General features: G+C 33.8%; 2 protein-coding genes across 2 annotated transcripts; one reads left to right on the forward strand and one right to left on the reverse strand.

The window, feature by feature from the left end:
- Positions 1-1333: 1333 nt before the first annotated feature.
- On the forward strand, positions 1334-10075 carry ASPA (aspartoacylase). The gene is made up of 6 exons (XM_026055247.1): positions 1334-1586; positions 4136-4331; positions 5516-5609; positions 6387-6494; positions 7807-7916; positions 8474-10075. The coding sequence occupies exons 1-6, from the start codon at positions 1351-1353 to the stop codon at positions 8660-8662; spliced, it is 933 nt and encodes a 310-aa protein (XP_025911032.1). The 5' UTR covers positions 1334-1350; the 3' UTR covers positions 8663-10075.
- A 1156-nt stretch (positions 10076-11231) lies between these two features.
- LOC112960660 (transient receptor potential cation channel subfamily V member 3-like) lies at positions 11232-15487 on the reverse strand. Its single transcript, XM_026055147.1, has 5 exons — positions 15473-15487; positions 14856-15124; positions 13905-14017; positions 13162-13232; positions 11232-12280 (listed from the first exon to the last, which is right to left on the reverse strand). Exons 2-5 carry the CDS (start codon positions 15051-15053, stop codon positions 12186-12188), a joined length of 477 nt encoding a protein of 158 aa, XP_025910932.1. The 5' UTR covers positions 15054-15124; positions 15473-15487; the 3' UTR covers positions 11232-12185.
- Between the last annotated feature and the right edge of the window lie 49 nt (positions 15488-15536).

Genomic DNA, 15536 nt, shown 5'->3' on the forward strand with positions numbered 1-15536 from the left:
TTCGTATACCTATAACCTATCAATCTGGGGTTACAAAACCTCTCCCAGATACTAGCCAAATCTTCTAAATCACTGGAGTATAATCTTAATAAAAAGGAATTCAATTTTAATAAACACTTTTATTCCTTTAAATGCAGTATTTTTATGTTTATGTTGTGTGCCAGGCACTGATTGTAAGTACTTCTGTTGTGTATAGTGGTAAAACTTATTGTTTGTTATTGAGACCTTTTATTTGAAAAGTTTTAGCCGTCTATAGTAAAGCATTTGGGAATGAAAGTGTTTATTGTCATGCACTCAAGGAGTTCAAGGCTGAAGCTGGACTGTACACGGAAAGCTAGATCAGCATCAGGTTGTAGGAGTATAATGGAAGTTCTGGCTGCTGTTTAGCTTAAGTTTCCTTTGAGTAAACCTATCTATCTGAATACTGTTAGAACTGGAAAAAGTCAGGTTTGTTGACTAAGTTTTTGGGGAGGAGAGCACAACTCTTGCTCCATTGTGGCTATTTCCTTTTTTTATAAGAGGATTACAGAAGTTAGAAGGGTCATCACCAACTAAGTTGTTTCAATGTCACAAAGGTCTGTGTTAGCAGATCCCCATACAGAACTATAGTGAAGAATACTAGATAAATTGTGGCTAAATTGCACTTTAATTTTAGTTAGTATTCCGTCCAATCACTGTGCTTCAGATACTATAAAACAAACGAACAAAAGGGTCATACAAGCAACAACACGTTTTGAGGAACTCAGCTGTTCTTGTTTTATAGATGGAAGTACTTGATGTTTCATCATTATGTGCTGATCTCAAGCCAAGATATGATTCATATTTTACTGGTTTTGCTCAGTTTAAATCATTCTGCTCTCATATACTGTGATGTTTATGCAATTTAAAACATACATGAGTATACTTGTTACACCTAGTTTGAAATGCAAAACTATCAGACTTTTAAGTGAATATTGTTTTAAAGCATACATTAGAAAAGTCTTTTCATACCTTTTTTCATTAGTACATTATTTACCTATATTTCATATATTAATGGAGATTGCCTGAAGAAGTTAACTTTTGAACTGTATGACAGTACCATTAACAGACTTAGAGATATTACTAAATATGGTAAATAAAGGGGAGGGAACCTTTAGAGGGAGGAGTGTCGGTTTAGCAACTCCCCCTGTTGCAAYGGGAATCTAAAACTGTTGCAGAAATGTTAATACGCTTTCATTCACATCTGACCTAAACAGGCTTAAAGAAGTTCCTATTACAAAAAGTTAAAATAATTTTTTCTTGAAAACAAAAGTTTTACTTTATCATTATTTTCTGTTTTGCTTTCAGCAATTCTTAAAGCTGCTGAATAACATGACTTCCCGTTCTGTTCATAAACCTCCGGTAAGAAAAGTTGCTATCTTTGGAGGAACTCATGGTAATGAGTTATCAGGGATATATTTGGTCAAGCACTGGCAAGAGCATGGAGCTGAGATTCAAAGAGCAGGAATGGAAGTGAAACCATTTATAAGCAACCCAAGAGCTGTGAAGAAATGTACTAGATACATTGACTGTGATCTGAACCGTGTTTTTGACCCTGATAATCTTGGGTAAGAATAGCTGTTCTTTGTGTTGTTTTAATTTTCTGCTTTTAAAATTGTCAGGAGCTTCCCTTCTAGATTAAATGTTAACACAACTTCCACTACTATTTTAACTGTGGAGTCACATAACTGAAATTATTGACCTTTAACCCAAAAATAACAAATTGCCTTAATGTAACAGATTCATTTAAAAAATATTGTTAGTACAAGGAGTCTCAAACCAAAACATCAGTCTTAAACATTGTATTTTAAATCAGTATTAGATCAGCTGTATTTGTGTAAAGTTAAAGCATTGTTGCTTTTCTGAGTCGTGCAATTCACCTTTGGATCTCTTCTGAATACAATTATATTTGCAGGAAGGTAGCAGATGTGAAAACACAAAGCCATTTAAATAGAAACATATTACTAAGCATCTGAAAAAAAGAATAAAAATGGCCTGCACTTGGGGAAGTATATTTAATTTCTGTTATATATAATAAAACATGAAATCTTGAAATTAGCCAAGTTAGAAATAAGTATACTATGGCAAAATGGTACACAAACTGACACATTATTTTAAAAAGAAGGAATACAATCTATAATATGAAAATTGACATGAATCCACCTGTTCATATTTGAGAAATCTATTTTAAATTTTTAATGGGATTTTATGTTATTCTGCTTTTGAGGAAGCTCTTCCAGATGTGTACTTTGCTGTATGAACCAAGCATTTTTATACTTGATATAGTTGCAGGATAAAGAGATAATAATGTATCAGAAAGGTCTTAAGGATGAATATCACTGAAGGAAAAATATACATCACATATATTTTATAAGTATGGTTCTTTTTACAGTGCATCCATGCCTTTTCATCTGACTTTTTATCCTACAGAGAATTTTGTTGTTAGTTATTATATATAAGGTAAACAGACTTTTAAAGAAATGTGACAAGTGTTTAGGCCATTCTTTTAATTGCTTACTTAGGATAAACATATATGAAATATTTAGGATAAATATATATGAAAAAGGTGGGCTTGTTTGTTTTCAGCTGTTTTGAACATGAAAGGCTTGAGTAAATATTAGGTTAAGACACCTGTGGGTTGTCTTCATTTTTTGCAATTTTTACTAATGTTTCTTAGTAAATCCTCTTCCATTGCCCAGTCCTTTTGCAGCATTAGTGAGTATTTTTGAAAGACTTTCACCTGACCCCTCCAACTGTAGACTCTTGAAGATTACAAGTGATTTTACAAAATAAGAAAAAAGAGAATGAAATCCTGATACTACTGAAGGTAATGGTGGATGTCCCATTGGCTTTAATAAGATGACTGTAAGAGTCTTACTGGAAGAAACCTTTAATTTCAAAGGCAGAACTAAAGAATACAAAGGTAGAATATGTTATATACAGAATCATAAAAATAGAAAAGGAGCTTGAGTGGTCACATAAAAATTCTTAACCATCTCTTGTCCCACTACTAGATCAATTCATGGCAACCATTCCTAATAGATTGTGCCTTGCTGATTCTTAGAAAACTCCAGCAATGGTGATCCCATAATTTTCCTCAGCAACTTCTTCTGATGCGTAAATATACTTGCAGTTAGTAAGGTGTTTTGTTAATATCTAACAAACCTTTCTTTATGCAACTTAATACCATTATGTCTTATGAAATTAATAAAGTCTTATAAAGCTTAAGCTGTAGTAAGAAAGCAAGCTTGATTTAGCCCAAAAGATAATAGGTGTTTCTATATTGCATATGTGTGTTATCCCAAGTCTGTCATCAAAAACAGGTTTGCTGTCTATGCAGAACAAGCCTGAACCTACAGTAGTTTTGTACACTGTTAATGTAAGAAAGATATCTTGTGTCATACATGAATTGCCTGTAGGGCCCCAGTACAGACAGGAAATAGAAGATCTTAGACCTTTCCTTAGGCTAAGACCATTCTTTAAGTGTAGTATAGTCCTAGTCACTTGTGATTAAAAATATCAAGACCTTGGATGAACAGATCTGAGGTAGCAAGATGAGCTACCTCACAAAGCTATGAGCTTTGTGGGTCAAGAAGGCTCCAAATAATAGATTGTGAAAGTCTGATCAGAACATGAGAAGACAAGAAATGAAGCAAGTTATGAAAGACTTTGCAACTGAGGTCCAAGATGAAAGGGCATGAACCATTATCTGAGTGATTATCATCTTCAGTAGGAGCTGGATCTAATCTTGGAAGAGGCTTTAAGTTCGATAAATTTGGAGTTAGTTTTCTGCATATAGAGAAATTCTGAGTTATATGGACTAGAAATCAAAGTAAAGAAATAAAAGAAGTAAATAGTTCTCCAGCTAAGATCAGATTAAAAAATTCTTACTACCATTTGCACGAGATACATAACAATAAGGCCTGTTTTATATTAACAGTCATACTTGCTTTGTTCAAGCACAAATTCATCAACTTCTAACAAATTGGTAATTAAATAGGAGATTTCAATTCCAGTCAAATATGGAATTAAAATAAAAAGAAAAGGCTGTACGTATTTTTGTTGACTGTAAAGCCATGGAATGAGTTTGCTAATTTCTTTGTACTAATATTAACAGCAGGACAGTGGTGGAAGATATTCCATATGAAGTGAGAAGGGCTCAGGAAATCAATCATATATTTGGTCCAAAAGGTAGTGATGATGCCTATGACCTTATTTTTGACCTTCACAACACCACTTCTAACATGGGTTGTACTCTTATTCTTGAAAACTCCAGGGATGACTTTACAATTCAAATGTCTCATTATATCAAGGTAAAACTAATTTAAATGAACTATTAAAATAGATTCTTATTTGTAATATTGTATTACTATATATTACTTTGTAGTTTCTTTACACTTTTTTCTGCAAAACTGTTTAAACTAATTACTCATAGGACAGGTTATTTAATATCAGAGATAATTAAGAATATGATTGTAGTATCAGATAATTCAGATTTGAATTCTCTTAATCTTCATGTATTAATAATTGAGGGGCTAAGAGTAACGCCTCAAATAATATATATGAAAATAAATAATACATATGAAAATAAATGTAATTGAATCTGCTTTTACACTGTTCTGTCAGAAACTTAGAAAAATTTGGGTCACAGATGCTGAAAAGTTAAAACATTACTTTTATGAATTAAAGATATGGAAAAAAATAATGGAATTAGGTAATGGCAAATGTTCCCTTGATCAGTATTCATAGGAATAGTGATATGTCTTTGAAAGTTGCTTGATTTTGCTATTCCTGAAGCTGATAAGTATTGGAAGAGTGGGGCTTTCAAAAGTGCTGGCTTAAGTGTATTCTGGTTGAAGCAATTAGTGATTTAGACAGTGACTGATGACATCAAGATTAAGCCAATAGAGCAGGTTTTTAAAAATTTCTTACTTTAGAAAGAAGATATACAAGATCTGATTTTTTCTTGTTACCTGTATCCTATTTAAATCTTTATAAAGCATTTGAAGATACAGACAGCTTATGGCTGAAATCATATGAAGACTGATATCCAATAAAGCAGTGGTAGGCAGCAATGAGGAAAAAGGTCTGAAGGAGGATTCTATGTAAAAAAAGTTGAAAAAAAGGGTTAGTTCACAATTAATGTCTAAATTTAACATGAAAAATATTTGAAATCTGCTTTACAGTGTTTTGATTCTGTTTTGAAACATTGACGAGTAGGGTTTTTTTCCTGTTAGCAATTTAAGACTAGAACTGTGTTCATTTATATTAGCAGACAGCAAAGTTCAGTGGAGCATGCCTGGCATGAGCTAACGGAAAGGAGACCAACAAATACAGCTTTGTTTGTTTTCTAAAGATGTCCTACTTCTTTGAGGGCCATGAAATAAAGGCAACATATTGAAGACATTGTGTAAATCACTTCTGCATCAGTAATCTTTTGTAGCACAACATTTAAAAATATTTGCATAACAAAGACATTTTTAAACAATCTTCACAGAACGCTTTGGCTCCAGAATGCTGTCCTATTTTGCTGATTGAACATCCAACCTTGAAATATGCAACAACTCGCTCTGTAGCAAAACATCCTGTTGGTAAATATGAAAAATAAAGACCATTTTTAACCAACCAGAAATGATTAAAGACACGCCTGTGTCCTTATCTGTTTATTTCATTACATTACAGAGTGCTCTGATAGCAGTAACTATTTGTTTGACAATGTATTTACCAAATAAAACATACATGATTATCTTTTCTTTCTAAAGAGCACTCATTTTTGCTTGGCTTACAAAATACAGAAGCCTGATGGAATTTCATAAATTGAGTTAACCCACTGTTTTCAGAAAATATTTATAATATTTGAGGATAAGGAAGAAATATCAGCTTCAGAAAAAAAAATGTTTACTTCCTCTAAATAAGCCTTGGATGAAATGTGGTTTGCTAGCCAAGAAGGGGAAAAGAATTGATGTGAGGAAGGAAGGGGGAAATGATGTTCTGGATAGAAGTGGTTTACTTTTCCATTTATGGAATCAAACCATAGCCATAAACAAAAAAAAAATCATTATTTTGCCTTTCATATTAAACAATGAGTTCTGTGAAAGGTAGCATGGAAAGGAGGGAAAAGAATAAGAGAAATGAACATATATTGTGACCCTTTCCTCTTACCCTAGTAGCACATCCAAAAATGTACATACAGTTCTTTTAACTGATACTGACTAGTGAGCTAAATTTCCTTCTTGCTTTACACAATCACATACTTTTGTACTTTAAAATTCCTCTTAAACATAAAACAGAGTGATGTATTTCTGCTGTGTCTTCTAAGCATGTCATATGTGATGGCTATATTAATAATCTCCCTCATTTGTAAACAGGCGTGGAGGTGGGTCCGCAACCACACGGTGTTGTTAGAGCTGATATTTTGGAGAAAATGAGGAAGATTGTCAAACATGGTCTTGATTTTGTACACCTTTTCAATAAAGGTAGAGTAAGTAATGCAAGAATAAATTCCCGTGTGTCATGTCAGTAGATTATTGCAAGAGAATAGTTAAAAAAAAATAATAATAAAAATAAAAATTGGGCTACGACATTTTACAGTTAAACGGGTTAAATTTGGGGATTTTAAGCCAGTAGCTATTTGTGACCATAAGTGATCTTTTATTTAAGTTATAAGCTATTATTCATGAACTAAGAATTTGCAAAACTTACTGTATTAATTTCAGTAGTACCAAAGATAAATTACAAAACTACATCCTTGTTGCTAATATTGGTAAAAGTGTATTAGTTCCATAATAGCTTTAATCAATAAAGGGTACTTATCCCCTAACAGCATGTATGTGGTGGGTACATATTTCAGAGCTGAGTTAGTCTCAGGGTTGCTCTAATCTTTGCTGGCTAATTGCAGCTAGGATACTTAAATCAGAAATGCTCAGTGTTAACTAATCTTTCATTAATACTGTCATACATTCTGTATACCACCTACATGTTAGTTTTAGGTCAGAAGAACTCCTGCATAGCTCCTTAGGATAGCTTTAAGGATATTTCCCCTTTCTGAAGATTCAGTAAGTATTCTGAACCTTGATCTTAAAGTTGCTTTGCAAAACTGAAATAGTAGTTAGCAGTATTTGTATAGTAGTATGTACATGGAAAACACTATATACATAAATTAATATTAAGAAAAGTGTTTAATTTCCATGCCTTCTGTGCATGGTTATCTCAAATTATCAAGAAATTTTGTACGATTGTTCTACACCTATGTACTATATAAAATACATACTGACAAAAATGGGTGTTGAAGGTTGTTTCTGAGTACGTTTTGTCAGCAGGGTTTTTTTTGGAAGCAGAAGGAAAAGAATATAGTTGTGCATGTCAGGATTGCCATTATTGTGCTGAAATGGTAAAGATTCGATAGCACTGATATCATTCCATGTTATGCAACACTACCAAACACAGGTATTACATTAAGAAGATATATTTTATAGATGAGGAAATTAAGTATACAGAACTGACTGGAAGGTCACATTTCAACACTACTGATCAAATTGAGATCAGGGCTCTGTATGCAACAGTACGCAACTGGATCCTCTTTCTGCAACTTGGCTTTCAGGCGACTAAAAATCTGGACCTGGACATTTTTATGATACATGAGCTAACCACTAATCTTTACTCTAATCACTAAACTTTGATGAGGTACAACCTTATGACTTAAGCCATTCTAAAGAGAATAAGTAATGCAATGCTCTTTTTAACAGGCAGTTGTTCATTTCAACCTTAAATTACATTTATTCTTTCTAGGAAAAGAATTTCCACCATGTACAATTGAGGTTTACAAAATAATGGAGAAAGTAGATTATCCCAGGAATAAAAATGATGAAATTATTGCTATTATTCACCCTAAACTGCAGGTAAATTCTATAATACTTCCATTTGAAACAGTTTGTAAGTATTCATGTGCTGCTTATTTTATAGTATAGTATATTTTTAATAGCAAATAAGATATTGAAAATGACAATATTGCCAGTGGATTTACTGAATACTTTAGGCTATCCATCTAGTAAGTTGTATCACTAAAGTCATACAGTATTTCAGTAACTGACTTGGGAATCTCTGAACCTAAATCCAATTTTGAACTCAAAACTGAAAGGAAAAGACTATATCTAGAATGATAGCTTATATTCTACTAAAAGGTGAATCTAATTTTAGATTCTGAAATGAAGGTCTGTTTTTAATCAATTGTGAACATATACAATTTCCTTTTAGCTCACCTTTACCAGTGAATTCTATAAAAGCCTGAAAACAAAGGCCAGAAACCAAACTTAGGTAGTAAAGATTAAAAGGAATTCTTCTAAAAGCTTTTGCCATAAACTGCAGAGAATGTCTCTTAAGAGCATAAGCTTAGAAATCACATGAAAGTTACAAAACCTTGAAAATAAATATATTCTATTTATTTTCTTTCTCAAAGGATCAAGATTGGCAGCCACTGAATAAAGGCGATCCTCTATTTTTGACTCTTGATGGAGAAGTAATTGCATATAAAGGGGACAGTACTGTCTATCCAACATTTATTAATGAAGCTGCATATTACGAAAAGAAACAAGCTTTTGTAAAAACAGTCAAAGTAAAACTCACTGCAGAACACATCAGATCTTAGACCAGAACACTTAAAAGCTGATTACAGATTTTATGTTCAAAGCGTGTATTTCTCCTCTGTGAAACTGAGTTTCAGATAGTAGTAATTTACTGAATAAATAAATGCAGAATCTAATTTAAAATAGTAATTTAATTAACATTGCTGAGCACTTTTAAGACCAAAACTACTGTCATAATATGAATTATGACTACTGTTTACCCATTCTAATAGATAACTATAGATACAAAGAATAAATATTTTTATGTAGTTTGTTAATTCATGCTATATAAAATGTTTAAACAATAAACCACATATATGGATTAGTAGCTATAAAACTTCCTTCAGAGTCACATATAAACATGCTTATTCCCCAAATTACATTATATAAAAAACTACAGAATTTTTCCTTTATAATCCCAAACCTAAGATAACCCACACTTTAAAGATGGGATGATTCTTGAAAATAATTCCTCAGATAACCCATACATGATGTGAGTCAAAAGAAATAAGCTGGGAGGAAGAAACTGGGAGAGGGGAGCTGTGGATTAAAATGCCTTCGTATTATCTGCATATGTGACTAACCCCTATTGCAGTTGAAGTGGAGGGCTTAGGGTTGGTTTTATTCTGCTTTTTATGCTTATAAAGATATAGTACATGCTAAAAACATATGATTTTTGAGAAAAAAATACATTAAAATACCTGTTGAAACAGAGTATTGTAAGATTAATTCAAGCTGTTTCTGATTTATCTTTAAAGACAAATAGTTTTGAGTTTAGAAAGTATCCAGTACTTAAAAACATACTGGAGCAGTATTCTACACTTTATGAAAAAGGTGTTTATCCTTTTCCAAGGATATCTCTATTGCAATGGAGACAAGAGTTGTTCATAGCTTTATAACTTTTTTAGCTGCATCCACCTACTGCTTGTAACATTTTCCAAATACAATATTCATCAACTGTTGTACCCCAAAAGCTTTTAAAGAAGGTGACAGGATGAGGTAAAATTATTTGGATTTTGATGAAAAGCAATGCACAGAYCATATGTAAGCATCTCAGAAGGGAAATTGAGAAGGATTCTATCTCTGGAGACTTCTCAGAATTTCGAGACTCACTTGTTCTGTATTTGTAGAAACAAAGCCTGACTGTCAGAGTGGCTGAGGAGGAAAATGGGGATTTAATTAACTTTCTAAAGTTGTTTTAATATATTTGACAATAATCAGGGACAGAGAAAACATTAAAAACTTTACATAAATTTTGAAAGCATACAATAATTAGCTATTTACTAAAAGGTTCTTTGTCCAGATAACCCCCAAATTATATCATTTGGAAAGTGATGTATTCCTTATTCACTACTCTCAGTCAAAATCCTTTTTTCCTTGCTTTCTGCAGTTCTGATGCCATGGCAATAAAATAAAAACACAGGGCAGAACGAGATGTTTATTGAATTACATGTTTTATTTCTTTATATTTAAATAAATATTGTATAAAAAATTCAGACTGATCTGTTGTAGTCATTCATAGAGTTCTTGATCAGAGCCTCAGCAATCATATGAGATAGGAAACAACTGGTTTGCATGATCTGGCAAGGCTCTGTGGCCACAAACACAAAGTATTTTCTTAGTGAGGAACTTCTAGAAACAATCCCCTAGCTCCTTCCTCAGTTTTATCACACACTTTTGTACCTGGACATCATCACAGCAAGTTCCTTGCATTTGTTGTGCCTTCTCTATTTTATGGCTATGCCTACATAGCGACCTCAATATAGCACAGAGACATCTGAACTTGTTTTAAATGAGAAGTCTAACCATAGCAACATGGAGTACAGTGCAAGCTAGTTTATTCTGGTTCCTGAGTATATGTGAAGAGGTATTTTTGGTACAAAAACTGGCATTCGAAAGAATCCAAACAGAACTGCATAGCCCTAAAGCAATATTCTTTGTTGGCAGTTTCAATGCAAAATTAACCAGCAGAGATTAAAGATTCCCAGAAGGCAGGAATTTTTCTTCTCATACTCACATACTCTACTAAGACGACCAAACAATGCTTAGATATTATACTGGTATACTGATACTCATGACTATTCTTGCCCTCAGATTCCTATCCCCTCTAAAAAAGTAACTGAATGGAAGATTTCACTTTGACCTCTCCATCAGGCCGTGCACGGTAGGGAACACAGGATACGCCATCCAGAGAAGACCAGGTGGGAGCGAGAACCATGTTCGCCATTCCTGCAAATAGCTTTGCACTATCCTCTCTGCTGCAGAGTTCATTCATGCTCCCTTTTGTGGCGAGACAGTCTTTTGGATCATTTTGCCCACTTTAGGATTAACTATAAGAATCCAATGCAACTCATATTATCATTCAAACATAGAACAGAATTCACCTGTTTTCTAAATAGCACCTTTAAAACAGGCACCAAATCAATATATTAGATGAAAACTCATGACAGTTTAAACACATACTGTATTAACTGAATACTGAAAGTCCACAGAACACAAATATTTCTTTTTATACATACACAAATAAAATAGAAAACTAAAAATATAATTCATAGTCCTAGGTCATCACAGATAATGAAATAAAAAGTACTACAGAAATGCATTACAAACTGAATAAAAAAAAAATCTTAAAAGGCCTGTAATTGCATTGCACTTAACTTATTTTGTTTCTTTGGGAAAAAATACTGACTTCCAATTTTTGTGAAGTAGTTCAATGTAGAAGTTAATTTACTTAAACCTGAAGAGCTTCAGATGCGATTACTTTTTTTTAAGCAAGATGTAACAGCATGGAAAATCCAAGTAGTAACAGGAAAATTAAAGTCACTGTGATTTGAACCAACTCAGAAGTATTCTTCATTAAATGCATTATGTTTCTGCCCTGTTATTTTATAGCAAGGTGTATATATATCCTCCAGAATAAAAAGCAGTAAACTCATTATACCCTAGGCATTATACACAAGAATACAGATCAGGCAAAGCTAATGAGAACTGAAGAGGGTGTCTTTTCACTTGAGGCTTTCTTCAGCTTGCTAGATCAGGCCCCCAGTAACACTGACAGTCAATATGAAAGCTTCAAATATATTCAGAACATTGTTATTTCAAAACAACATACTTCATTTGGTAGTATTCAAAATTGAAATGCCTTTCTTTTCTCCGTAACAAGAACTTTTTTCAGCATAATGTCCCTCATGAGTTAAAGTTTCCAAAACAAAAGACAGTGGACTAGATCAAAGATCTTAACTTTCCACAAAAGGAAGAAATATCTYACATTTGACTCTCTTTCAAACAGTACAAAGTCTAGAGCCAAATTTGAGTAATGTCATGCAAACTTGGACAATGTTTTTTTTTCCCCAAGAGGCTCAAAACTGAACCAGTGAAATAGTGCACTTTATTTCAGCTTAGCTGCCCTGATTTGATGGGTTAAAGTTATTGGATCGTGTCACTGAAAGTTTGTGTTACAGCTGGTTACAGCTGTCCAAAATATCAACAAAGATTTCAACATCAGCTCCTGATGCTGATGTGCAACTAAACAGAAACAGTGTGCAACTAAACAGAAGTTTCAGGCAAATCATCCATTTCATCAAATGTATTCAGGGTGTTTTTGCTATTACTTCTTGAATTATCTTGAACTTTACTTGGATCTGCAAAAAAATGCATTATAAACAAAACAGGATATGGTAGAAACTGTGTACATGCAAGATCAAATTAAAAAAAAACCCATGCATTTATTTAAAAAGTGAACTGTCAGTTTACTACCATATCTTATACAGAAGTTTTTCTGTCTGCCCCTTTTGGCTATTACTGAGATCATTCTACTAAGAATCATATGTCCTAATTGACTAAAGAACAAATTCTAAACTAATCTCTCTGATCCTCATATGCCCCTATGGTAAACTCTGAGGCTGGCTGCCAGAAGGACATCTGATACCTCAAAGTTAGGTCATTTATGTATTACACTTCCAACAATGTCAGCAGATGGGTATCTTGAATTTCCTGGTTAACATTCTCAAGGGGCAATTTGTCATCCAAAATGTATCACAAAATGTAAACATGAATCTTCCAAGGCTAAAACACAGCACGCTATTGGGTAGAGTCAGCATGACTTCTTGATGAATTTTGCAATGATATATATGACTATGCAAGGAGTAAAGCAATGTAATTTATGGCAATTTAGTGTTTTCTGACTGTTGAAAAGTTATTCGGCCTTATACCATTCAAATGCCGTAAGAAAATGTAACGCTTGGATCAAGCATAACTGCTTAGAGAAAAATGAATAAAGAAAAGGTAAAAACATGATGCTTTGGTGCCACGACATAACTAATAAGAATTAGTGACCAACTCTCTCTCCAAATCTTTAAAAATAAGTTTACGTCCCCACCATATTAGCCACCAGTTTCCCTAGCAGTAAAGAGAGTGGCAGAGGATCCAGATTATGAGAGTTTATATTTTAAAGGATATAAAATTATTACAGCATTTAAAGAAAACAGTTTCACAAATATGGTGGTGTAAAATTCAGCAGTACCTGTTGGCCCTGGATCTTCATTAATAAATGAAACATGTGTTTTCCACTCGGTCCATTTCACTTCATTAATTCTGTTTATATTATATATAAAGTGTGTTATTAGCATGCATTATCTTCCAGCTACATACCTGCACTTCCCCTTTTATTTCTGCATTCCTCCTTGGAATTGTCATGGCTTACCATCAATACCTGCTTTACTAGTACTAAAAGGATGAATGTCTTTTGCAGTATTACATACTGTATGCAGAGGAGAATAATGCTCAGACTATTTAATAATTTCACACATTATGAGCACAAGCTCAAAATTAACATTACACATATGAGTATTTTTCATAAAACAGCAGAGTAACATCTTTTCAATATGCTAATCTCATCAATTAGCAATCAATTATAATTTCTTTTAAACTAACATTCAAAGGAGATTACAACAAAATAACATCTACTGGCAAAGACTTGGTACTCATACTTTAAAAACATACATGAAGTTGAAGAAAACCTGTTTTCTGCCAAAAAAGTCTACATAAAAAGCTATGCTTTTTCCCTATTTTAACCATTGATCACAGCTGAAAGACCCTAATTGGATTTTCGTACAACTAATATATTTACTATTTCTTCATATAAAAATCTAAACATTAAAAGCAGAAAATAAGTATAGAGAATGTTTCGAAGAGGCTTTTAATAGAAATAACCTTGAAGAGACATTCAAGAAGAGTCAGTAGCACAATATTCTAGCTTTGCTTTACCTTAAACACACCCTCGTGTCATTTTCAGCCACTTTACACCGTTCTCCCAATTGGAATTTTTTCTTCAAAGATGTTGGTAAGAATTTTTCAAATTCCAAAATGGTCCTGGCTCTCTGTTAACAACAAGAAGTAACACAAGTATGGCTAACCGTATTCAAAATTGCCTGATTTCATAGCATATACAGTTTGCAGGCTCCATGTTTCATTATAACGCGTCATGCCTCCATCCACCACGCGTAATCCACACTGATATCAACAGCAGCAAATATTATTTCATACCATTTGTTATTTGGCATGCGCAATAGGAAGTCTGCAGCTTCCTCTAATCAGTCCCACTGCAGGAGGCATACTCGGAGATGAATCAAGAAAGCTGACTCTAGAGTCAGTGTTAGGGTTTAACTCTAACACCRTCATGCAATGCTCTGCCACAGGGATATAGATCCTGTAGTAGGATGCTGCCAACCACACAGAGTGACTCCAGTCCTAATTCTGACTGCTTCCTCGCTGGCAGCTTGGGGCTCTGAGCTGACTAGTCTTGGTAAGAGACCAGACTCAGGGAGGGTATGAGAAACGGGAGTGAACTCATGCATTGTGCAAATTCAAGAGAAGGAGTAGCAGAACACAATATGTTACAGGTATCTGGGCAGATCATAACACACATCTTCCTGGGGACGTATCAAGGGGAATGTCATAAAGGTATGTGACCATGCATGAGGTTGAAAATCTGAGCCACAAAATTACCTTTAGAATAGCTGTTAATTCCAGAGTTATTAGGTTACCCCAATACTACAATTAAATAATTTCCGTTATTTACATTCATATAATTCTTGATGACTCCCATAATTAATACATAATCCCAGCTATCAGTGTGGTAAGTGATCATAGGTACAGCTCAGAAGATTTTGGCCAATGCATTTCTACTTCACTAAGCAAACTAGCCTGCAAACAAACCTGGAGTTTCCAAATGTGCTCACTCTCTTTAGAAATGTCTTCCACAGTCTCTCCCATTAATGCAATAAGCATGTTCAAGAGAAGAACAAAAGTCAACACAACGTAAGTTATGAGGAGAAGAAGAAACAGCACAGGATACTTTGAATTCTCCTGGATCTCCAGATCTCCCAGTCCTAGGGCGAGCTTAAAAAGATCCATCAGAACAGGTCCCAGACTGTTGGAATGGCATTCACTGCCGTTTGGGCAAGTTTCAGTCAACGCAGCAAGAGCTGAGAAAAAAACATGAGAAAAATTTGATCGTAATAATGCTTTATGCATACATTGCATTTTATGCTAAAGAAATCAAGATGCACTGCATAGTAAAGAGCTACAGCTGCCCAGCAACATGCCCAGCAGCAGCTAGATGACAGATTAGCAAAATGAAGCAAGAAGAGCCCACATCCAAATGAAATTGCAGGTAATTGAACAAGAGCCAAATTACTTATCTGTTCAGATATTCTCTAGACAGAGTTTAAAACTCTAAACTTGGCTTTTTAATATCCAGCAGAAACCCTGACATGAGCTCTCATCATGACAATAGGGTTCTTATTCATAATAATGCCAAAATTTTTACTCACACAGAGCATCAGTGCTTTTCTCCAATAATATTTACCTACGCCAAATCCCAGCAAAAACACGATA

Source organism: Apteryx rowi, unplaced genomic scaffold (genome assembly GCF_003343035.1).
Source record: "Apteryx rowi isolate R43461 unplaced genomic scaffold, aptRow1 scaffold_99, whole genome shotgun sequence".
Taxonomy (NCBI): domain Eukaryota; kingdom Metazoa; phylum Chordata; class Aves; order Apterygiformes; family Apterygidae; genus Apteryx; species Apteryx rowi.

Excerpts from the sequence above, each read along its gene's own strand:
- ASPA (XM_026055247.1), top strand. The coding sequence starts at position 1,351 with ATGACTTCCCGTTCTGTTCATAAACCTCCGGTAAGAAAAGTTGCTATC. Across the intron at positions 1,587-4,135 it reads TTTGACCCTGATAATCTTGG|CAGGACAGTGGTGGAAGATA; the intron begins GTAAGAATAGCT and ends TAATATTAACAG. Across the intron at positions 5,610-6,386 it reads TGTAGCAAAACATCCTGTTG|GCGTGGAGGTGGGTCCGCAA; the intron begins GTAAATATGAAA and ends ATTTGTAAACAG.
- LOC112960660 (XM_026055147.1), bottom strand. The coding sequence starts at position 15,053 with ATGGATCTTTTTAAGCTCGCCCTAGGACTGGGAGATCTGGAGATCCAG. Across the intron at positions 14,018-14,855 it reads AGCACATTTGGAAACTCCAG|AGAGCCAGGACCATTTTGGA; the intron begins GTTTGTTTGCAG and ends TGTTGTTAACAG. Across the intron at positions 13,233-13,904 it reads GACACGAGGGTGTGTTTAAG|AATTAATGAAGTGAAATGGA; the intron begins GTAAAGCAAAGC and ends TAATATAAACAG.